The 24507-nt window shown below is 38.1% G+C and overlaps 2 protein-coding genes across 5 annotated transcripts; one reads left to right on the forward strand and one right to left on the reverse strand.

Moving 5' to 3' along the window:
* leg1.1 (liver-enriched gene 1, tandem duplicate 1) lies at positions 1–2822 on the forward strand. Its single transcript, XM_087778755.1, has 8 exons — positions 1–318; positions 573–659; positions 734–807; positions 876–980; positions 1769–1887; positions 1969–2110; positions 2173–2269; positions 2341–2822. The coding sequence occupies exons 1-8, from the start codon at positions 21–23 to the stop codon at positions 2490–2492; spliced, it is 1074 nt and encodes a 357-aa protein (XP_087634881.1). The 5' UTR covers positions 1–20; the 3' UTR covers positions 2493–2822.
* Positions 2823–3498: 676 nt separating this feature from the next.
* On the reverse strand, positions 3499–24507 carry dpf3 (double PHD fingers 3). Of its 4 annotated transcripts, none has more exons than XM_087778972.1 (12): positions 24387–24507; positions 15372–15532; positions 13864–13971; positions 11474–11607; positions 10236–10331; positions 10094–10166; positions 9628–9669; positions 7820–7966; positions 7633–7761; positions 6247–6359; positions 5113–5194; positions 3499–5002 (listed from the first exon to the last, which is right to left on the reverse strand). In XM_087778972.1, exons 1-12 carry the CDS (start codon positions 24416–24418, stop codon positions 4935–4937), a joined length of 1185 nt encoding a protein of 394 aa, XP_087635098.1. In that variant the 5' UTR covers positions 24419–24507; the 3' UTR covers positions 3499–4934. The 4 variants fall into 4 exon arrangements, with proteins under 4 accessions (XP_087635098.1, XP_087635097.1, XP_087635100.1 ...); XM_087778971.1 differs by having other exon boundaries at positions 10094–10169; XM_087778974.1 differs by lacking the exon at positions 9628–9669.

Raw genomic sequence — 24507 nt, forward strand, 5'->3', positions numbered from 1 at the left:
TCTTGACTCCCTCTTCAGCCATGCTTCGTCTCACCGCCTGCTGCCTCCTGCTGGCCTGTGCCGTCTCCCTCGGCTCCTCGGCCGTCATCCTGGAGAACGGCGCCCCCGTCCTGTGGGGTCAGACGGCCGCCCAGCTGGCCGACCTGCCCGTCGTGAACGGCGTGTCCAACCCGGACCCGTGGAACTTCCTGCAGCGCCTGAGCATGTACCGCCTGATGATTGCAGCCACAGACCCCATGATGGGATACATGGGAACGTCGGCCACCGAGAATCCAATGTGGGGACTCCCTCTGCAGGTGGTCTGGATGCTCACCTCAGGTCAGAGCCACACGTATAGAAATGTGGATTTGAAATGATGAAAAAACATCTGAAAGCAAGGTCCACCAAAATTAGATTTAACATCTAAGATGTTCTGTGTTTTAAAATAAATAAAATGTTTATGGATAATAATGATGGTATGCATTTGTACAGTTATTTATATATATATATATATATATATATATATATATATATATATATACTCCAGTAACTGTTTTTTTTTGTTTTAAATTATTTATTTTCTGGACTTTCAGGACGTCTGGCTGACCCAACTGGTGCCACTGGTTGTGGCCTGCAGACCGGAGACCCAATGTGTATTTCCACCGCCAGCTGGTGGGGCTGTGAGTATGACCCACAAACACACACAGTCCTGAACCCACAAACACACACTCAGCTGCGTCTTTCGTCTTCGCAGGCATCAGCTACTTCGTCTCCGCGCTGCCCTTCCTGTCCGCCGCTCAGAGCGGCCTCTTCGGAGCTGGAGTCCAGGTTCGTCAGACACTCTGGTGTTGAGGATGAACTTTAAATTTGATGCAGTTCGTTTTCTTATCCGCCAGGTGGCGCTGCAGGTGCCGGCCGGTGTCACTGAATACTGCACCACTTATGACGACTGCAAGACCCGCTTCCCCGAAGTCATGAACAAGTGGGACATATTTTTCCAGGTACAAAAGTGACAAAAAAATCAATGAATTACGTAAATGTTTCAAATATATTATTATTTGTAAATATAAAATAAAAATACACACAAAACACAGAAAAACGAATATGAAGAAGTAAAACATTTACATTGTTTCTTGTATATATTATATTTAATACAGTAGCAATACATACATAATATTAAACATGTTGGTGTTTATTCAAACTTTTGATAACATCTTAAAATATCTCTTTTATTTTTTTCAAATTATTATTATTTCATATAATTAAATTGTATTGAATGTATTTCTTGTTTAAATAACCTTTAACATCTTTCACTACCCTATATACTGATTAAATGATTATTTTATTTTACCTAAACGTTTTGCTTCTGATATTTCAAATAGATACATTCATTTTATGTATTATCTGTTGACTATGCTTTTGCTCGATTAAATGCATGTGTTGTTTTAGAGTAACTTAAATATTCCTCTGAGTAGTAACTTCCAAAGCATCTTTCAAACATTTTGTTTTGGGAAAATCAAAAAACAAATGTTGAATATTTTCACATTGACAGAATTTTGAGTTCAATAGATCAGGTCTGTAAATAGTTGTCGGATAATAATATTATAAAATATTCTTAACTGAATTGCCTTATTTGTTCGAAATTACAGTTTTTATATTAAATATTATTTAACGAGAATTATTTCTGTGGTTTTCTTCACTTCCTGTCGCATCTGTTCATTCAAAATTGATGATTATGTTCAACAGTTGTTTCAAGATTATGTCTGAACCTCCTGATGTTTCTCCACAGGGACTGAAGGACGCAGCTGTGTCTCCAATGCCCGACAACGAGAAGAAGGACGCCATCCTCGGACTCTACTGGGACGCCCAGATGGCTTCGACCTACGCCTCCGCAGCGTGCAGCGCCAAGTACTTACTTATCCAACCTTTTATCTCCTCAACCTCCTTCGGATACATCAGATGATTTTAAATATCCGTTCTTCGTCACAGGAAGAGCTCCTACTCCTCCCCTGAGATGTCCTTCGCCTCAAGCTGGCTCAACTCTGCCGAGTACGTCTCAGCCGCTCGCTTCCAGTCGAATCTGGAGAAATCTGCCAATTTCATCACTCCCCTCCCCGGCCGAATCCTGAAGGTAACCATCAACTTCTCGCTCGTCCTCTTCTTCATCTATCCACATATTTCTTCCCCCCCAAGGCTGGAGATTCTCCCCCAAACATCGCCGATCTGAGTGAAGATGAGAACCACACGCTCAGCATCTTCTCCTGGATGAGGAACATGAACACCGTGATGGGTACAGAACACACCATAGTTTATTCTCTCCTGACTGGTTTCATCTAAGAGTTGTTTCCTCCCGGGGGTCAGGTGGAGGTCTGGTCAGTCTGTGGCGCAGCTCCATGTGCTCCGTGGTGACCAGAGAGAAGGGCCGAGAGATGCTGGAGCAGCTTCTCCTCAACCCGGCCTTCGCCACTAGCACCCTGCTGTCCATCATCACCTCCATGGCAACCAGCTGCTGAGTACAAACTAGATCTTCGGATCAAGGCAACAAACACTACTTCCTACTTTCTCCGTGTTGTCATAGAAACCAGCAACTTATTTTCAGTAAGACTCCAGTCCAGACCAGGTCAACTTCACTACATGAGCACTCTCAAATAAAGTTTCTTCTTTAGTACATATTTCACTGCTGAGTACAAACTAGATCTTCGGATCAAGGCAACAAACACTACTTCCTACTTTCTCCATGTTGTCATAGAAACCAGCAACTTATTTTCAGTAAGACTCCAGTCCAGACCAGGTCAACTTCACTACATGAGCACTCTTAAATAAAGTTTCTTCTTTAGTACATATTTCACTCTCTCTTTCTCTTCTTCTTCTTGGGTTTCCTCACGTATTGCTCATGGGTTTACAACAAGACTTCTGAATGAACCAGAGGGCAAGAGATGATTTACTTGTTTATATGGATCGATGTATCCTCTTAAAAAGGTCCTTTTCTGGGTTTAAAGATCAAGTTTAATATTGACAGAACTCGTGTGGAAAAAACAAGGGGCAGATAATCGTTGCATTGAAAGGGCGCCCTCTTGCGGATTGGAATCGTAACAACCATATAGTCGGATTTGTGTAAAATGATATTTACTTTTCACACGCCTCAGAAGTGTGACATTAAAATCCCACAAAGGTCACGTAACATAGTGGGATTATTGTCAGATAAACAATTCAAGTATATCATTATTTAATTTTTTATGCCAACTTTAATGTACCAGTAACTGATGTTATTTAGATAGATAGATAGATAGATAGATAGATAGATAGATAGATAGATAGATAGATAGATAGATAGATAGATAGAGGGAAAAAAACATTTAAAATGCTCGACAAATTCATGAAAAATGGTAAATATCCAAATTATTAATTAAATTTGTACGACAGGAATGTTTTCTCCCCTAAAAACTTGCCAAAATATTGATATTGTGATATTTTACTTAAGCTCCAGTACATAAGACACACAACTAATCAAGACGACCGTTTTTTTTATGCAAAAAAGTCTTTATTTTAACACAATACAAAACAATTACTTAACAAAATACAACACTCATTTGAGAATACTGTACTCAAAAGGAAGACATGAAGAGCTGAAAAAAAGCACAATAAATCTTTTTTTTGTTTACTTTAGACAAACTAAACTAAGTGAAGATGATTGTCTGGTGAAACAAATAGTATGATGTGTGTGTGACTCCATTAACATGCAGAATGTGAAGAATCCTCCCGTCGTGAGTGACGGGTGAGACCGATGGACCTGGAAATATTTGCTCTCGCTCGTCCGCGATGAACCGGATCGACCGATGACATCAGAGGTTCCCAAACTTGTTGACCTTTTAAAAAAACATTATATACGAGTTTATTCTGATGTTAATAGTTTATTCATTGATTTCTGGAAGTACAACTTAGTCACTCGATGAACTCATTGTCGTTTTTTCTTTTTGATATTGATTGATATTTTTGTTGCACTTAAATAATACACTCAGAATTTACTTTATTTAACCTTTTATTTCAATGTTTGATACTTTACTATATATTATTTTTATAATAAAAGATTCCGGCCTGTCCCCAAAATCTTTACCCTCCAACCCATGATGCTTGCAGGAGCCAAGGTCTCAAGCAGACAAGTTTAAAAACAACTAGGATAACTTCCATCCCATAATAGTGAAACTATTAATCAAGTATTTTACTGTAACATTAAGTGATAAAAGAGCTAGTTAATGGTGGAAGTGCTAGCTCTTTGCTAGCTAGCTACCGCACTGTAACACTTTGTATCTTTGTTTAAATCCAAGAAGTCTGTAAATATTCAATTAAATAACACATTTTAAGTCTGGAAATAATAGTAAAAAAAATAATTCTAATATCAAATCATTTTATGACACGAAAACTAAATTTAGCGTCACGTCTCAAACGTTGCGCTTGCGTCACAGAAAGCGAATTGTGACAAAAATGTACGTCTAAAGTGGATCAATATTATTGAATCGTATGAGTTACAAATACTTCCTGTTATCTACACGGTGTCGGGAGAAAGTACAAAGTTTGGGAACCGCTGATGAAACGTAAAGTAGCTTCATGAAGTCTTGTTGAAAAGTGTCACTGAGATCCAAACAGTCTCGTCCGAAGCAGACTCTCGCCAGATCCTCCAACACAAACAGAAGACGAGAGGAAATCTAAACACTCACTAGTCAGTCGAGGAGGTCAGTGTGTTTCTGTCCGGAGACAAAAACCTGCTCAAGTGTGTGCGATATATATATTTACACATGTGAGGTAGAGAAAAGCTGATGGTGTTGAACCACCCGCATGTTTGTACCTGTTGATTCTGAGCTCAAATCCCTTTTTTTTTTGTGTGTCTTCTTTTTGCCTAAGTGTGCGGGCTTGTACAGTCAGATGTGTGTAGATTGTGTACATAATGAGAGGCGCGTTCAGGCGTCTCCGAACGATGAGGCTTTGTCCTTCAACAGGTCCAGACACACGTGACAGCTCCAGCTCCCTGCAGGGACCAGAAGAAGGATCTTGTGTTTGTACCCGGGCTCTCCAGAAGCTGTGTGTGTGTGTGTGTGTGTGTGTGTGTGTGTGTGTGTGTGTGTGTGTGTGTGTTACCTTCAGGAGGTTGAGTCATTGGCGGCTTCAGGCAGTACATGTGGTATCCTCTGTCGCAGTCGTCGCAGAACAGCAGCTGGTCCTGCAGAGGCAACAGACGGAGGTCGCACTTTAAACAGTGTTGAAAATACTGTTTAGCTCTTGTCTTTATTTAACTCTTTTTTTTTTTTTTCTCACCTGTCAAAATGAATCCTAAGAAAACAACAAATAGTCATGACTAAGTGACCGTTCACATGGTTCGTTGGAACATGATTTTTTTTTTGAGATGTTACTTGTCGGCCATTTTTTAAAACTATTCCATAGGAAATAGTTAGAAAGTTTTCCAAATTTTTGAGACTTGAAAAAATCAGATTTTGGCCATTTCGGTAACATTTCATGTGTTTACATACATGATCTGCCATGACCTGAACTTTGGTTTTGCTGCAATTTTCCCCTCATTTTTGGAGACTTTATTTTTTTCGTAACATTTCTTTGTGTTCACATTGTCTTGTGGCTAGTTGCCAAAGGTTTGCAGAATTTCTTTATTTTAAAAATGTTTTTATAAATGTTTGGCAATTTTTCATTATATGACTTGAGAAAAATCCAATTTTTTAAAATTTCCGTAGAAATTCTTTAGAGCCAAATCCTTAAATTGTTTTTGTGGCGGGTTTTTCATTTTCATTTTTAGCGAAGTGTGGCCTATTTTACAAGAGTTTTTCATATTTATTAATCATAGAGAGCATATTTAAATAAATAAGAATATTAAATACAAAAAAATGTAGTGATTTCATAAAGTTGTCTAATTTGAACAAAAAAAATGAACATGTGGCACGTGGCAACAGAGTATCCATGACATTGTACATGATTCTGACACTAGGGAGAGCCAGAAACAATGTTTTCAATCTAGTGCACAACACAGACATCAAATCTTATATTTTGCATTCATCTATTCTAAACCTGTCAAGTCAACACCCGAGAAACTGCGGTGAGAATGATGTCTGACATGTGCGAGACACAATTCTAAGTTAATTCTTAAGTGAACCACTGAGTGACATCACTGTCTTGTTACAGGAGCTGAACGACGAGGCATCAGTGCATCAAACCTACAGTAACCAGGAGCTGAAAGGTGAAAGAAAAGGTGTTACTGTGACGTACGTCGTTCTCCGAGGTTCCACAGAGGCTGCAGGACTTGCACTCGATACACTGCCACTGGTACGTCCTCACCGCCTGCATCATGTTGTCCGTGAACTGGAGACATGTGGGGTGACCTGTGGGTTCACAAGTTAACACAAGATTAGTTCATATTGTATTGAAATGGTCAGTCAGCTATTAGCATAAGCATGCTAAACATGCTAATTATTAGCATGGTTATGCTACATTATTTATGTTAGAGATAACATGTTGGTGCTAATTATTAGCATGGTTATGCTACATTTTTTATGTTAGAGATAACATGTTGGTGCTAATTATAAGCATGGTTATGCTACATTATTTATGTTAGAGATAACATGTTTGTGCTAATTATTAGCATGGTTATGCTAAATTATTTATGTTAAAGATAACATGTTGGTGCTAATTATTAGCATGCTTATGCTATATTATTTATGTTAGAGATAACATGTTGGTGCTAATTATAAGCATGGTTATGCTAAATTATTTATGCTAAAGATAACATGTTGGTGCTAATTATAAGCATGGTTATGCTAAATTATTTATGCTAAAGATAACATGTTGATGCTAATTATTAGCATGGTTAGCTTAATTCTTTTTACGTAAAACAGTAATGTGTGCCTGGTATGAATAAGTAAGCAACAGAAAGCCTCAACAACAAGTCATACAATTTAAATCTAAAATTATCTTTGAAACTCTAGGCGTCATGTGGAAGTGTGTCTGTGAATTAACCTGCTGTTTATATTTTAATGATATATTTTTAATTATTTAGTTTATTATTTTAAAATAGTAGTTTTAATTTTGGTAGTTCTACTTAGACTTAATTCTATATATCAAAACAATGTGATACTATAAAATAAATGTAAGTAAATAATATATTTTTTCATACCATTTAAAATGTTATATAATATAAGAAAATTGAAACGTATCCTAAAAATAATTAATTTGGTTACAGAACACACCATAGTTTATTATCTCCTGACTGGTTTCATTTCATTTGCAATAGAATATGATTTTGAGATGTTATGTTCATGATTTGACATGTTGTCTAAGACAAATAAATGTATGTCATGTGCTGTCATTCATATTCTCTCTTGTCACTTCCTGGTTTAATTGTGAAGCCCTGATTCCTGTTTGTGTTTCTATGTTGTTTACTTCCTCTCGTGCCACTGATTGCCCTTGATTGTGTCACTTGTGTATTCGTCTCAACTACTTCCTGATTGATTTGTGTTTTTTTTAGCCTCGTTTTGCTCTGTTTACTCTTAAATTATGTGTCTGCATTTGGGTTTCCTGCCTCGAATCCTGACAACTATCAGCTATTTGTTTGCCTCCTACAGACAGAAAAGCTTCCGAGAGAATCCGAGGACTGACCGGAGCGCCCGCAGTCGGAGCAGGACACCAGCTCCTCCGCCTGGCCGGTCTTTCTGTTGGAGTCCTGGTCTCCCAGGCAGAAGTCACAGTAGTCGTTGGGGATGATGGAGCCGTCTGCAGCCTTCTGAGCTGGAGAGTGGAGACGATGTTGAGTCACGATAACTTCATTCAACGACGACCATCTTACGTTTGTGGTTGTCGGAGCAGCGCGGCGGAGATGGAGGAAGCTCCGGCTCCTTGTCCTCCTCCGCCCCGGCGCCCTCCTCCTCCGCCAGGTGAGTGTGGGTGTAGTGGTAGCTCAAGCCCGGGCGGTTCTTGTAGCGTTTTCCACAGACTAGGAGACAAAAAAATCGCTTTAAACATCCACTAAACATGCTGAAACAGATGGTACATATTTATAAATACAGTGGTGCTACAAAATGGTATATTCCAACTCATAAAATAACTTAAACACATTTTTTTCCCTTTTAATTTCATCTTTTGTCCGGCATTTTAAACTTTCTCTGGCGCCCTCTAGCGTCAATTCATTGTCACTGCGAAATTAAATAACTTTCTCTGTAGTTCCTAATCACCCCCAGATGTCTTTTATTCACCCCACCCTAACGCTTTATATTGCTCCTTACTAGCCTTTAGGTCCTCAGTTTTACACTTGTTACTACTTCTTTTATTTTAATTAGAACTTTGTTTTATTCACATTCTTTATTTGTCTCCCTTAAAATGTTTACGCTGACCTATATACACTTTACATGCATTTATATTAAGCGTAATTCATTTTTAAACATATTTAATGCTAAAAAGGGCAATTCTTCTAACAACCTATTTATTTGTTCAGGTTTAGTCTTACTCTTAGTGTTGTTTTGTTACACTAACTTACTTAATACACTCTGAGATTACAGAATTAAAAAATGTATAAAGTGTGTAATCATTTCATCCGATTAAAAGGATCAAGGTTGCTAATTAAAGTGCTTTGAATCTCAAAATGTGCAGTTAAGTGTCATTTTAAATGAAAATATATATATTTTTTTAAGGCATTTTCACTAAAGATTAATGGACTATTTTAACAGCAAACAGACCAATAAAAGCCTTTCTCATGTTTAAATCATGTCACATGTGGCAACCGATGTTATGAGGGAAACCAGAAACAATGTTTTCATTTTTAAGTTGCGGCTTAATCCTCATTTTATTGGAACATTATTTTGCTTTGACATACAACTGGCAACTAATGTTCCAATAATGTTGCCCTTTCGGGAGCCAGGGTCTTAGGCAGGCAAGTTCATACACAATTTGATACACTTTATTGGCTCTGTAATATTTAACAGGTGGATAAATATCTATTTTTATTGCCAAGAAGTAATATCAAGGGTTTTCAAAGATGGCCCAATATCTAAAAAAGTTTTTCTGAATAAAATAAAAAAGTAAAAATTATATTTCATAATAATTCAGCTTCATTTGACCTCTAGATTATCATAAACTCCTTAAACAAAGTATTTACCAGCATGAAATAGTATTGGCAGATGAAGCACATGATGATGATGACGACCACGGTGACCACTTCATTTTTAAATAAGGTCATAAAAATAGGGACTCGCCAATAAAATCCAAACGTATGAACTTTCCCCAAATACAATTTCTTCATAAGAGCATCTCAACTAAAACTATCTTGGAAAAAAGAGCAGATCGGTGTAGCCATGATAGAAGTCGACATTGAATCGTTGGAACAGAATAAACCTCGTGTGGAGACGTTTCTTCTACGATGGCTACATCTGCAGCTGAGAGTCATGCATTTGATAAGAAGCCTCTACAAGGATCAGTGCATGCCTGGATAAGCAAGCGTTAAAGAGCGTTAGTGTCATGCTACGCTGAAGCTGGTTGTGCACGAGCAGAGGGCACCAAAAGAATTGGGAGGAGAAAAAAAAAAGCCACAATCCCGAAGCAGAGAAGCGACAGATCAGACAGTTGATGTAGCCTCGATAGAGACCAGATGGGTTCAGATACCTTCTTCAGCCTTTTTTGAGTTATGCTTTTGTTTCAATCTATCTGGAACAGAGAAGACACAAAAGCAAACAATAAAGACAGAAAGACAGAACAAGACACAAAAATGAGGATAAGATTCACTGGTATGTCCACATCGTCGTGGAAACCCTCCTGCGTAGGGACCCTGTCCTAGTATGAAAGTAGCATGCTTTGCCAGGTCTGGCTCAAAGGCACAGTAGTGACCCCGTCATGCTGCAGATTGCTGACCAGAAAAAAGGAGAGTTGAGGAGATAAATTTCATATTTCTGAAGGCGGAAAAGGTTTCCTAGCAACATCATCAATGTTTTCAGCCTCGGATAAATGACCGTGGAAGACCCTGGAAGTAGCCGAGTGTCGCTGGAAGAGCTTTTTAAATGAAAGTCACAGACAGATGGTAACAGAAATGGAACGAATAACAGATGATTGTTGAAAGTTTTCTCAGTCTTACTGTCACAAACATAAGGTTTGTCCTGGTCTTCCAAGTTGATTTGTTCTGTCCTCCTGCGACTGGAAGCTCTGTTCTGCTGGCGAACAAAAGAATCAGTGGATAGACCAACTAGTTTCCAGCCAGGAATCATCGTCTCGCTTACTTTGCCTCTGTTTCTGTTCTTCCTCTTGGGGGTGTCCAGCTCAAACTCCTCATCGTCATGGAAACCATCGCCATTCTCCTCCGCTTCCAGAACTCTCTGTTGAACATGAAGTTTGTTTTACTAATATCACAATTTAGAGGGTCCAAATCTGGCCTGTTCTTTTGTGTGGCCAGCAGGATGGTTTGATATGGTGCTCTATAACGATGTCAATGTTTAAGATAAGGTAAAGGTCAGAAATGGTGGATGACAAGAATATGAGTAAAACTAAACTTTAATTTATTTGGTGAAAAAAGAAAAACACTGAGAGAATTAAGATGCATTGAGACTAACTCCACATTGTCCTTTTAAAATAAACTGAAATGAACAAAAGGAATGAAAACACTTCCTGTAAGGTAAATATAAATGTGTTTTGTCCAATGATAAATTTGACATTTTTGTCTCATTTGGGTCTTCATTTTGTATTTAGTCTAATCTGGTATGCCAAGGAATTTTATGTGGTCTGCTTGATAGTTGACGGAAAATCAAAGATAAATTTTCTATATTGAGGACCTATGAAGATTTAGTTGTTAAAGATAAGATCCTCATTTTAAAAGAGACATGGATTTTACAATTATAAAAATATTCAAAAAAGAGCAAAACTCAATTAAAAGGAAAATTCTGAAATGACAATTTTGTTCGGACGTCGACTGATGGTATCTAAATCACCTTTTGTTCTGCGTTTTTTCACATTAAAATAGAGAAAAGTCTTATTCAATCTTAATCATATAAAGACTTAAATAATACAAATAAGTAAACATGGATAATAAATGTAAATGAATGTTAACCACATGGCATATTCTTTACTTCTGTCATGTTTAATTATTCTGTTTTCTCCTCATTTTAAAGGGGAACATCCTGCTGTTTCTGAACCAGTGAGCACTCATGATCCCCACACTGTTGTTGTGACAGAACATCACTCTCCAGAATGTAAAACCACACCAGTCTTCTAGGTAAGATTAGATCTTACTTTATTACACTCTAAAAATCAACGCTCTCTCTAGTCGCCTCACCCCCTCTCAGTGAATTCATCACTGCACTTCCAGGTGTCATTTGAAATGAACTAGGATGAAATTTAAAGAGTAACTGTTACTATTTTGGTCACAACATTTGCCAAAATGACACTTTTATCCAAGTTATCTATCGATCTACTAAACAAGGTTTTACAAAACCCGTCCTGGCAAAAGACGACGTTGAATCACCTGTATCTCCAGCAGAGTCTCCTCTTCCTTAGTGATGTTGCTTTTCTTCTCCAAGAGGTTGTCGCTTCTAAGGAGGGCTTCTAAAGCGGTGGCCTCTCCCGGGGGCCCTTCACGCTTGGGGGCCAGCTCGGCTTCTGAGGGGGTGAAAGGAGAGCTCAGAATTGTTGGGGATGCACACATGCAAGGAGCAGGTCAGCAGGTTTAAACTTGTGAGGAGGTTTTTTTTTTTAAACACAATACATCCCGACTTTCATCCCTTAGAAGTTCCATGTTGGTCTAGTTAGCCTCTCACGAACATTTCTACCATCTGACTGAGGAATCTTTTTTGGAGTTGCCTCGGGAAGAAGAAAAAACACAAACATCTGGTTTATTTGTGACCGCTTATGTCTGTTAATTCATAAAACCAGAGCTGGAAGATTGAAGTTTGTGTCAATTTGCTGGACAAAAATTAAAAAAGTAGAGATAAAAAAGATTGTCACAAGCTCGATTTTTGTCAATAATTAAGGTAAAAAAACAACAAAAGTATACAGTCACCTTTGACCTTTGTGTTTTGTTTGGATTCAACTAACTGATTTAGAAATTAAAACACTCAAACTGATTATTTTATATAAGAAAAAACACATACGGCTTTAACATAGAAACACAATCAACCCCAGAACAGAAACACACATAAACATTACATTTACATAGAAAATACAGAGATGCCAACCCAGGCCCGACAAAGGAAACCCACAGAACAAACAACAAAATGCGTCAAAACAGAAACACACATAACCCGAACACAACTGGAGAAACCCTAACACACTTCCCTAAATGCACACACACCACCCAACAAACTACATCAGAACAGAAACACACACATCACCCACAAAAAAAAAACACCAGCCCAACATAGAAACAGAAACACACACACACATATTTACAAATAACACTTTCTTACTTAATTACTTACATTCCACCCCGACACAAAGATAAAAGGAGACACACACACCGCAACACCCTAAAACCCTACCTACGAAAACCCACACATGAGAAACAGAAAAGTAAAAACAAACACAAACACTACCCCATTACAGAAACAAACCACACAGACCCAGAAACACCCACACACACCACACATACGCACAAACTGCCCACCCCAAGACACACCACCTGAGCACAGAAAATCCCACCACACCTATACAGAAACACACACCACCCCAACAAAAACAGAAATGGATCAATTCACCCCGAGACAAAAACGCAAAAGAAAAAACACACCAATAGAAATGAACAAAAACAAAGTTTTGAGTCTTGTTTCCATCACACGTTGATGTTGAAAAGATCTTCAGTAACTTCTTGTATCTGCAGTTGTTGTCACTACTTGAGACGTTGTTCACAGTTAAAGAGTGTCGAGTGTGAACATGACAGGAGACAATAAAACGCTCAATCAACGTTTCATTACATGTCGACAAGCTTGTGTTTTCAAAACCCTTTTCAGAGCAGGAATGACTGATGGATTTGCAGGGAGGGTTAGAAGTGTGTTTGTGCTCACACAGACAATCCTTTCTGCCCAGGAAGTACTAAGTAAACACGAGGCATTTCCAAAAAAGCCAGAGAGTGAGCAGAGCAGTCACATTCCTGGTGTAGTTTAGATAGATATCACAGCTGAACCGCACGTCTGGAAAACATAAATGACAGCAGCAGCAGCCCTGCTTTATACTCCTCTTACTATTCCTGAACGTTGGCTGCTCATGGGAGTTTCCTCTCCATTCCCACCAACACACACACACACACACACACACACACAATCTCAGCTTATAGGTCTGGATCCTGTGATCGCTCAACGATATTATGTTGCATCTGGAAGACAGAGAGTGGGCAACAATACTGTGGCAACACTGGAACAAAGCCTTGCCTTTATTTCTCCCCCTTATCAGGTTCCTGGGACATTCCTCTGCAAAAAAATCCCCCATAACACACACACACACACACACACATGCATGCTTGGATTGACACACACTCTGGAAAAAAAAAAAAAAACTTCCACCTCTAGACTTACATTCTAATGCCTCATGGACAAATGATTACAGAGGCCCTTTAAGGGTGCAACTGTACTGCTGTGTTAGGGAGAGAAATATGGGGGGTTGTGTGTCCGTGTGTGTGGATAAATGTGTGCGTCCGCCGCTGAGAGAAGGCATTGATTCAAGCGAGAGAATGAACCTGGAGACCTGGCAGGAGAGGCGACCTAACCAGACCCAGATGCTCAGATATAAGCATTAATGCTGCAGGAGAAAAAAGAAGTGTGTAAACATAAGCAGTCGAACAGGACAGGATGTGTGCACGTTCTCACACGTGCGCGAGGGAAAGTTTTCAGTTGCCTCTGGTTTCATGTGCACGGTTTGCTTTACCTAGACGGAGCTCGCACAGGCGGAGCTGGGGATCGATGGGAGGGTGGAGTCGCCTCTTCTTTCGCCAGCAACGTGCAGGGTACGTGTACATCTGTCCGGCAGCTTTTCCTACACACACACACACACACACGCCAACATGAGTCTTAGGGCAACACAATACAGACTGAAGGGCCAAAAAGATAATAAAGATGAAAAAAATAATAATAATAATAAGAATGAAAATACTCTAATTAAGGCTATTATCAGGCTAAAGGGTTACATAAATGTGGACAAAACCAATTAGCATGATTTAAAGCATTTTATTGGAAGTATATGTTTTATTTCTGGGGACAAGAAAAAAGGTGCGTGTTGTGAGGGGCCAAAAAGCTAAAGATGTTTATTGTAACTAAAGATCATGGACAAATATGGGAAAAACATGTGAACTTTACTTCTATTTATTTCTGCTATTTATTTCAAAATATTTTTTACTTCTCTGTACAAGAAAAACTCACAAAAAAGTGAATTAAAGGAAGAGAAGTGGGCAGTTATATCCTGTTATGATCGGCCAACAAGCTAAATAAAATACAGACCTTAAAGAATAGAAAACAATATAAAACATTATATTAATAAAATGAAAAATATATCCTTTTTTCTGGGGACAAAAATACCCAGAAAAACATAACATTTACAAGTTATAATTACAGCTAGTAATGAAAATATAAGTACACGATAAGAAAGTTAGTCAGGACTCACTAAAAATGCTTCATTGGATCAGCCAGCTGTCAATCAAAATTTGGCGTAAGAGGACTAGATGAAACTAGTGAAATATTATTAAGATGTGGATCATGGAGGGATGTGTTTGGTGGACACGCAATAGTTATAAATATCATGAATTAAAAGCAATGAAAAAAATAATTTTAACTAAATACATTTAATTCTATCCTATTTTAGTGCTGTGACCGCTTTTGGTTTGAGTCCAAGGTGAGAAACATTTCTTGATCAAGATGTTTTTATCTTATATTTGATTTTTGCCAGAAAAAACTAAAAGCTAACATATATATTAGGACATTTTCATGTGATTAACATCAATGGTAATTACAAAACTTTATTTTGACAACATAACCTGTTCACTAACATGTGCCAGGACCTGCTGATATGACAGTTATTTCTTCTCTTTATAAACTGGTTCTTGACATCTTGAAAAGTATTCCATTGACAGAATAAGAATAAGCCATAGTTGACGGAGTCAGTAAAAGACCAGCTGAGACAAGCAGAGGTGAACTCAGAATAAAAGTGTGAGTCTGCCACAAAGTATAGGGTGGGGCCTGAAGGGCTTTGCACTCGAGATGGAGAGACGTCTATTTGTGTCCCGCTTTTAGTCGAGAGCAGATTGTTGCCCTCGGCTGTAAAGGCCGACCCAGATGTGGCGGGTGACTTATCGTCGGTGGGTGAATCGCCTCGTAGGACGCACACTTGAAGCACACAAACTAGAACATCTGTTGACGCGGTTCCTCCGACTGACTCCTCACCTGGCCGACGCTGACACTTCTCCATCCAGATGTAGCAGTTGTTCTGGGCCACGCCGGTCTGGGAGTCCAGGAAGGGCATTCGGACGTTGCGCTCGGCACACAGTCGAGCGTTGTAGCTGCGACAGTGTTCAATGGCCTCCTTGTAGAACTGGTCGCCGAGCCTGAGCGCAGACAAACTTCGTTAATGCTCTTCTTGAAACCAGACAGTTGCATTATAGTCATAATTAGTGCTTTTTAATTTACCCAATATTTAATGTCTAACTTTTTTGGTGTAGGTCTTTTAAGTGGACATTGATAGATACTTGTTTTTTGACGTGTTAAAAAAACATTTTACATAGACCTGATGTTTTATGTTTTCTATTTTCTAATGATTCAGACAATATAACACGGTAATATTCGCCTAAGCTGGTTAAAACCAAAGATTGCAGTAAACACTTGAGTCTCAATTGCAGCCGAAAGTAGACTAGTCCTTATAGGTTAGGTAGAACTTTAGGTAGAACTTTATTGATCCCTCAGGAGGTCTCCTTCAGTAAATTGTTTATTAACGATGAATAATTTTACACAGATTATTATTTTGCCTTCTTCTCATTTATAAATGTATTAAACTTCAACAATGATGAGTTAAAAAAGTTGAGGATTCTCAGGTATTTTAAGACTATTAAACAATAGATTAATTGGATTATTTATTACAAAATTAATTAAAAATTATTTTAATCTTATTATCTTTGAAAAAAGTAATTTTAGTTTAACCTCCTGCTACCCTCGTTCCTCATGCACAGGATATAACAACGTATAGAATAATACTATGCTGCAAACTATTATTCATATTCATTGCCAGTACCCGCTTATCATTAGACACATTTCGGTAAAAACGCATCAGCAAAATAAAATGTCAGCAGAGGACTTCTAAAGCAGCTACTGGAATATTAAAGTATGAACATTTTGTCCACATTTTCAGATTAAAAACAAAAAAGTAGGGGTAAAAAACAAAGCACTTATTCCATAACTACTTCAACGCCAGACAAGTGCTCCATCAAATTCACTGTATTGTGTAAAATACATCTTGGCTGAACAACGTCAGGACAGCTGCAACATCGGAGGGAGAAGAAAAAGGGGCTGAAAGCCGAACAAATCATAAGTTGACTTTTTTATTCTGACAATTTGACAAATGAGTTCTGGTCCACACAGCAGATGTGATATATATTCAGAACACTCCCAACAACAGGGAGATATAAATCACAATTTGAGACATCAATAACACTCTTTAGTGCAAGAGATCAATGCGCAGATGAACGACCTTGACGACGAAACATCAGCTTGGTAAATAAAGTGAACAGGAAGTGGAGCTAAATGTTGCAAAAAAAAATCTGATTTCCAAGCGCTCACACAGATGAAATTCAAGGTCGCCCCTTTTAAAAGCGAATGCGTTTTTTTTACAATCTCTGATTTAGTGGGCAATGCAGGAAATGGTCCTTCTCTGTAAAATTGGGCATGATCTCTTGATAGAAGACTGCTTTAATGGTTTTCAGAGAAAATGTGATTTGCTTCTGAATGTGAAAGACAAGGGAAAAGGATGAGCATCTCAATATGTCCGGCTATTAAGACGGGGGGAAATGGTTGATGGATGTCGACTCCACGGCTCAATTGAAGATACTCATATCCGGGGGTATTGGAGAGCAATATCGAGAGCAGGTTTTTACATGGAAAAGCCAGGATTGTTGTTCTTCAAGCTAACTATTTGAATTACTAGAGGGAGAGAGCTTCAAATAAATACAACTTTCTTACTGGTGGAGGCTTAAAACAAGAAAATAAGTGAGAAAAAGTTGCTATAAGACACTTTGTTTTTCTCCGTTAAGCAGCAACATCCAATCTCATTTTACAATTCCCCTTTTCAGATGAATTGTTAAGATAAAGAAAGCAAATTATGTTTTTTTAATAGGATATTTTTAACCGTCTGTTCAGGTTTGAGGAGGACGGTTCTGGCCGGACTGTCGTCCCGTCCGTCCAGACGAGTCGTGATGCTCCACAGCGATATGCAAAGAATGCAAAATTGGACAAAGACCAGCACTCTGGTTACACTGCATCTGACAAAGATGTGCAGTGTTTGGTCGCGGCCGACGGAGAGGAAGCAGGAATAAGGGTGAGAGCAGGGGGGGTGCGATGGGGGGGCGACCGGGCTCAGGTTTTCTAGAGGCAAGAAAAACACCAGTTCAAAGATCAAATCAGGGAGTGTGGAATTCTTAAACAGATCTAAGGGACTCATGCCACTAGTGTCTGTGACTTATGGTTGGTGTGAGTCGCAATAAAAACTCAACCCCCGCACTTTGAGTTAAAGATAAGGTAGCATGTTTGAATGTAATCTAAACGTCAGTGCCAACTATCCCTGCTTTAATGCGATGTTGAACATCATCAAAGCACAGAAGTAACAAACACGAGGGTTCTATCGCTTCATCTTTCAAGCTCGGCTTCAAAGAGAAAACGGGACAGTCTTTCCTCTCGAAATGTGTCAGTTACTCTTAATGATGATGCCCCCATTTCTAGTGATCAGAGGACCCAGAGACTGAGATGGCAGGAGAACTCTAGGAAGAAGATGTATGAAAAGTTATTTCTTCAGTGTAGAAGAGGAGTCCCCAACCAGGAAATGATATCCATTAGTTCTTTCTGTTCTATTTACTATGACCCTTCACAAAAAATGTGCGTATCTTAAAAATCTTTGAACGATTCTTCAAAACACTTTCCTTTTCATCTCCCTAAACTCTCGCCAAGTCAATTCCCAATGAACGGCATTAAGCCCACATGTAAAAAAAAACTACATTTTATGATATGGAAATGTATATCACGATACTTTGACTTCAGATAAAAAAGGTAATAATGATAAATGTAAGTAATTTGTGAAACACATCCCAGTGCGATACTGCAATTATCTCTCTTTCTCTCACATATATATACATATAAATGTGCTGTATTTACTGCATGTATATTTGTATCTGTATTTTTAACATTTTTTACATCTTAATATTTTAATATTATTAATATTCTGTATAGATTGAGCCCTTTATTTATATCTATACTTAAGCTTGATTGTTTTTGTCTCCTTAAACTGTTTAGGCGCAAATGGTAAATAAAAACTTATTATTTTCCACTCATCATATAATTATTTTAATTAAATAAAACTGTTTATTTAGTCCACTTGGAAGTAAAGTCCTGTGTATAAGAAAATACAATGCAAATATATTATAGAATAGTTGTTATTTGTTTTTGTTCTAAATTTAAGTAACAAGTATCCTGGTGCGTATCGTGAAATTCTTGCCAATGCTCAATCCTACTTAATGGGTTGATATAAGGTTTAAAAAAAAGTGCAAACCCCCAAAAATATGGCGTATAATAGTGTGTAGCAGATTCATAACCCTTGACCCTTCCCTGACACATTGACCTTACAGTTTAAACTCACACCTTGTCTGTAAAATTCAATCAATATTTAACATTTTAAGAAAGTTATGACCACTTTTTTTTCTTTCAGACTTTGCAAGTGACGGGTTGCTGTTAGCAACAAACCTTTCCGTGAACTCGCCAACAACCGCATGGTTTCATTGACTCGCAGAATAATGAATACACTTAAAACCAAAATAGCACTTAATTCACACGGCTGAGAAATGGGGCGTGTAAAAGGTTTTTTTCGGACCCAATCTGTGTTTCTATGATTAAACATCCATTTCTCAGCGAACGCTTCCTCCACCATGATGACCTATGAAATGTTATTCATGTTGTGTTTTTCCTGAGCTTGGATGTGACACAGTTCTGGCCCGAGATTCATCTCCATGAGGAACGAGTGGATAATACACTCAGTCACTCTTCTGTCGTCGTCATTATCAAGGCGGCTGAAGGCCAGTAATATTCATCCACCTCCAGCGTGTCATCCTGTTTCTGTGCCACTCTTAATAACAAAAGCATCTGCATGTTCTCCCCCGGCTGCTTCACCGACTCTTACATAAGTGTTTCTGTCCCCCTGCATCATCATCATCATCATCATCATCGTGGTGGTGAGTGTCCTCAGAGTTGTATATTTGGGTTAAGTGAGAGCAAAGAGTGTTCGCGTGTGCATTTGTTTGCCTTCCGAGACCATCTGTCTTATGTGTCGGAGACATCCTTCGTAGCCCCTCCCCCTACATGGCTTCAAACATCAGATATTGTATCATGTGCTCCCCTCACCCCACTGGCGTGGCAGATACTAGCTTATGCAAGTCATCGAACACGCCAGGGAGGACATTCCTCAACTGCCTCCTGGATATTTACCGTGTCTTCGGTTGCTACCTGTGTGTGTGTGTGTGTGTGAAATATTGGCTACAATATTTGATGATGGACGACTTCAGTTCAGCACCATTGATTAAGAACAGGTCACTGATGCACGATGATTTTTAGATTGAGGGTACGACCCCTGAGAGAACAGGGACGAGACCCTTGCAGCATTTCAATCACCTCCTGTGTTCTCGGGGAAAATACATCAAATCAGATATCTATGAATAATTTATCCCAGCGACAGGCAGGTAGTGATGGCAAACAGTATTAAGCCGGAGCGCCTTTGGAATAATTCATATTTTTTCTCTCGTGTTGTTAGATTAAATATCTCACCATGAACTCTTATTTCAAAGGATCAAAGCGGATTCACAGAATGTATCTCTTAATGTCGTTGTAAATATACAATAGTATAACAAAAACTATTTCCATATTTCCAGAAAGAAGAATAAATACATGTTAACGCAACGTTAAAACGTTTAAAACATATAGTAAAGTGTCTTTGATAAAAAAATTAAAAAAAATCTTACATTTCTACATACAACCCACTAACATGTTCTGGCTACTACAAAGACACTGTTTCTATTGATGACATCACTTAACCTCTGATAGGAGCCAAGGTCTTAGGCAGGCAAGTTTACACACAATTTGATATGATTTTATTGCTCTTTTTGGTCGATAAATACTACCTTAACACACATAAACTATCGGGAAACTTTGCAACTATTAAAGGTATTTTAAAACTGAATTGTACTAGCTTAGCTATTATTAAGCTGTTATTATCCTAACATCATTCATGAGAATCAGTTATTGTATATGATGTGCTTGAAGTATCATCGTGAACATTGTTACATTAAGTTTAGCTTGTCAATTACAATTATTTAAGTCCATATTCTGGAGAAAGCTAGTGTGATGGATTGTTGTCATTTATTTAGAAACAAACTAGATTAGAATACGAGACACAGATGTAAAATGACTAATGTATTACTTTTAAAACAGCTGCTTCGTTTTCTTCATGCAGATTTTTTGACTCATTAATATTCCAAATACTTCTCTATGAAATACATTCAATTTGTATAAAAAAAGATACAAATAGAACATCTTGAAATATTTTTGTTAACTTAATGAATACAAATCAGGGAAACAAACCGGTGCGACTTCGACTTGTATTTTTAGAAAATTAACATAATGTGAGACACACATGATTTAAAAAGTGCTTCAAGCAACAACTCCTATTAATTGTATGTGCTCGGTTTAACAGAGCCTATTTTCAACATCAAAAGAGAAAATTAATCGATTTCAGTTGAAAGGGAACTTCACTGCATGAGCTCATGGCCATGGCAACGGTTTGAATCCTTTCATTAAGGCAGTGTATCACAAGTGGTGTGTATTACTGCCGGATCAACATAACTTTTATAACATATTTTCCTTAAACTCTGGTCATAAATGAGAACTTTAAAGGAGTTTATTAGGTGCATGATGTAGGTGGAACTTTTTTGACATGTAAGTAAGTAAGTAAGTAAGTCATTTTTATTTATATAGCGCTTTTCCAGACCAGGGTGACAAAGCGCTTAAACAATCAAAACAATATTCAATAAAGTATATACTTTAAAGGTCAAGATAACACTGAGAACACAACAGGAGTTCCAGAAAATCAAGGAAAAGCCTGAACAAATAAAAACGTCTTAAGATGTTTCTTAAAAGAGTCAGTAGACTCCATCAAGCACAAAGAGATAGTCCTTGTTCTTCTATTTAGTTTATATCATGTTCATTTAGAATATATTTCACAACAGGTTTGTCAAACTCAATTACAGATAAGACCAAAATCTTAGGTTCCAGGCCAAACAATATTTGTCTCTAACAGGAAAGTAAGAGACTGATTGCAAGATTGTCTTTTCATCCATGAAGGCTCAATATATCCTAGTGTTCTCAGTGTTTGTCCTCCTTCATTAAACACTCCCATAAAATGTATATTATCTTCAGCATCAGTTTAATTCATATCGGAAATCTGTGATATTGATATTCTACGTCAGATATCAACTTTATTATACTTTTGTCAACTATCCACAGGGCCACATAAAATGCTTTAACAGGCCAGATTTCCATGTGTTGGACACGATGACTGGTCCAGATTGAAGGTGCAGCAACAAGGAACTAAAGAGGAGGCACCAAGAAAGTGAAGTATAGTAGAGTTTGGGCTGGTGATGGGCTCCTATATGTCCCGGGGCACACGTGTTCCCTTTCAGCCCCTGTCGCACTCATTTGCTCTCCGACACATGCATGAGCGTGCACGCTCATTTGCACACACATTTGTGCACGAACAGACACAAAGGAAGTGAAGGGGAATAAGGTGGTGAGGGTTCTGGGATGGATGAGGGGGGGAGATAAAAACGAGAATAAACTCGGGATTACGTTGCTTTTAAAATATCACAATCAAAGCTCACGCTGAGATCAAATGAAAATGTGGGCGAATCTAAAACTGGCATTTGGACCCCCATCTTATTTTTATACGGGTATACGAAGAGGGGAAAAAAACATCTGTGCGAGATAAAGATGCAAAATTAAACTATATCGGCAAAGAGGTTTCTTTTCTAAAATGGGTCTCGGCCACTTAATTTCCTCCGCCTGGAAATCATTCCCAGCCATTAGCATTCTCTGGTACCACATAGACAAAGGCCAGGGTTCTCTCCTGTTCTGAGGGAAGTATAAATGTATGCAGCCAGACAGACCCCCCTCTCTCTCGCAACACTAACCTCCATCATTCACTCAAACGCTCCCTTTTTCTACTCAAATTGGGGGAGGGGACTAAACAATCATCCAACACACGCGACAAGCATGCACAATAAAAAACACATAACCTCAAATAGACCCCCCCCCCCCCCGACCCACCCCTCGCTACAGACTACTAAATAGTTCTTTGCAAACAGAAGCATGAATCAGGTAAAAAAAATACATTATTTAAGTCAAATATTTATTTATCTGTCAAATAACTGTAGTTACTTATTGATTGCTTATCATCTGCTTCTGCATGGTCGCTCATATTTGACAGATGGACGTCTGTATCTGCTTATGTTTCTGCATCACAAACCCTTTATTTCCGTGCAGCTAGAGTCTCAACAGATGGACCCAGGAGGATACAGGGACATGTCTAATCTTCTGGTCTTTGAGCACAGCTGAAGGACCCATAGACAAACCATTCTCTGCTGCATAATCTGTTGTTGGTTTTTTTTCTCCACTTCTATCAATCTTGGTAGAAATGTGCCCCCAATAACCTCGGAACCAGGAGTTGGACAAGTAGATCATTTTTCTTACCTTTAGACTGTAATCGGACTAAACACTTGGTTACCTATTTCTCACACAGTATATGTTAATGACTACATGAGTTCTCACCTTTTACACACCTTATGGTCTTTTACTTTTTCAATAGGTTTCCAAAATGTTGTATAAACGAGTATTTAATAGTAATAATACCATTTTATAGCTGAACATTGAAGAAAAGAACAAACATAAAAGAGTTTACAATAGGAAAAGAGAACAAAATCATTTCTTACATAAACACAGCTGCTCGTTTATCAATAAAACTGCCGGTTTATTAGCTATGTGATTCATAAAGTAAATCTTGTTTATGGCCATACAAATACTATTAAAATACAAGTAGAATCAGGTGTAAACATATGTGTATGTCCGTGTAAAATGACTTGTGTTTAGCAAGAAAGTTATGACCGAAAACTTCTTCCACTCAGTGAGTGAAAGCAGAAACGTGTCTCAGGGCTTAAGGACTATTAGATCAAACATGGTTAAGTATTTGCCCAAATGTCTAAACCAAAAGGAGTTAACTTGATTTATAATTATTATCATCATCATTATTATTATTATCCTTAATGAATACATTTTTAACATAAATTCAGAGCAAAAATAATCACAAGTATTCATTGGTGTATGAATACATCTATGTATTCAAAAAAAATTAGATTTTACCGCAATTTTTATCTTGTATTTACAATGTCAGAGCTCAAACCTAAAAAAGAACATTACTTGTATAGATAAATTAGCTTATATTTTCATTTAATAGCAACCAGGTCTTATCAGTCAAAACTGTAAAACTAAAACATCGTATTACTACGAACTATTCCGCTATATGGTTAACATTATGTAATATACAATAGCCTACAGAAGACGAGCTGTGTATTCTTTCAGCAACAACAATAATAACAGTAGTACAGCATCATCTGCATCTGGCGGACGATCATGCAGTGACTCCATCGTCGTGTGTACTAATATACATAAACAAATGAGAAATATGATACACATCCATAATAAAAAGATGTTTCTTTCAGTGAACACTGAAGCGAACCAGCGACGACTGATGCGTCTGTGATCCGAGCCAGTGTGTTCAGCCCACAAAAGAGGAGCAAAATACTCAATAATGATTTTTAAATATTGCATAAAGACGTCGTTATAAAACTAACTTCTCCGTGCAAACTTCAGCGTCCATCCCTGCAGTTACCGCACAATTCAACGTGTTTCAGTAAAAACGCTAGTTCTCATAAAACGGGAAGTAAAAAAACGCATTAATGTATTATTACGACATAATAATGCAGAAAACAAACATATATTATCTCCTGAGACTCACAGTCAGTGATTCTCTTCACAAAGCAAACATGGCGCGATTTATTTTCATCAATATTATTTTTTTTCTTTTCCGGCTGAAATATTACTTACGATTTTAGGGGATTATGAATGACAGCCGCCATTTTCCTGCACGACTATAGCGCAATATTCCAAATCTCGGCGTAGTTTGGGACCTTATGGAAGAAAACACACCGACACTACAGCCAATGGG

Source organism: Callionymus lyra, chromosome 17 (genome assembly GCF_982586985.1).
Source record: "Callionymus lyra chromosome 17, fCalLyr1.hap1.1, whole genome shotgun sequence".
Taxonomy (NCBI): Eukaryota; Metazoa; Chordata; class Actinopteri; order Syngnathiformes; family Callionymidae; genus Callionymus; species Callionymus lyra.

Coding starts and splice junctions, on each gene's coding strand:
- leg1.1 (XM_087778755.1), top strand. CDS start 21: ATGCTTCGTCTCACCGCCTGCTGCCTCCTGCTGGCCTGTGCCGTCTCC. Junction 660..733: donor CACCGCCAGCTGGTGGGGCT/GTGAGTATGACC, acceptor TCGTCTTCGCAG/GCATCAGCTACTTCGTCTCC. Junction 2,111..2,172: donor TCCCCGGCCGAATCCTGAAG/GTAACCATCAAC, acceptor TTCCCCCCCAAG/GCTGGAGATTCTCCCCCAAA.
- dpf3 (XM_087778971.1), bottom strand. CDS start 24,418: ATGGCGGCTGTCATTCATAATCCCCTAAAATC. Junction 13,972..15,371: donor GAAGTGTCAGCGTCGGCCAG/GTGAGGAGTCAG, acceptor GTGTGTGTGTAG/GAAAAGCTGCCGGACAGATG. Junction 9,670..10,093: donor CAAACCTTATGTTTGTGACA/GTAAGACTGAGA, acceptor TCTCTGTTCCAG/ATAGATTGAAACAAAAGCAT.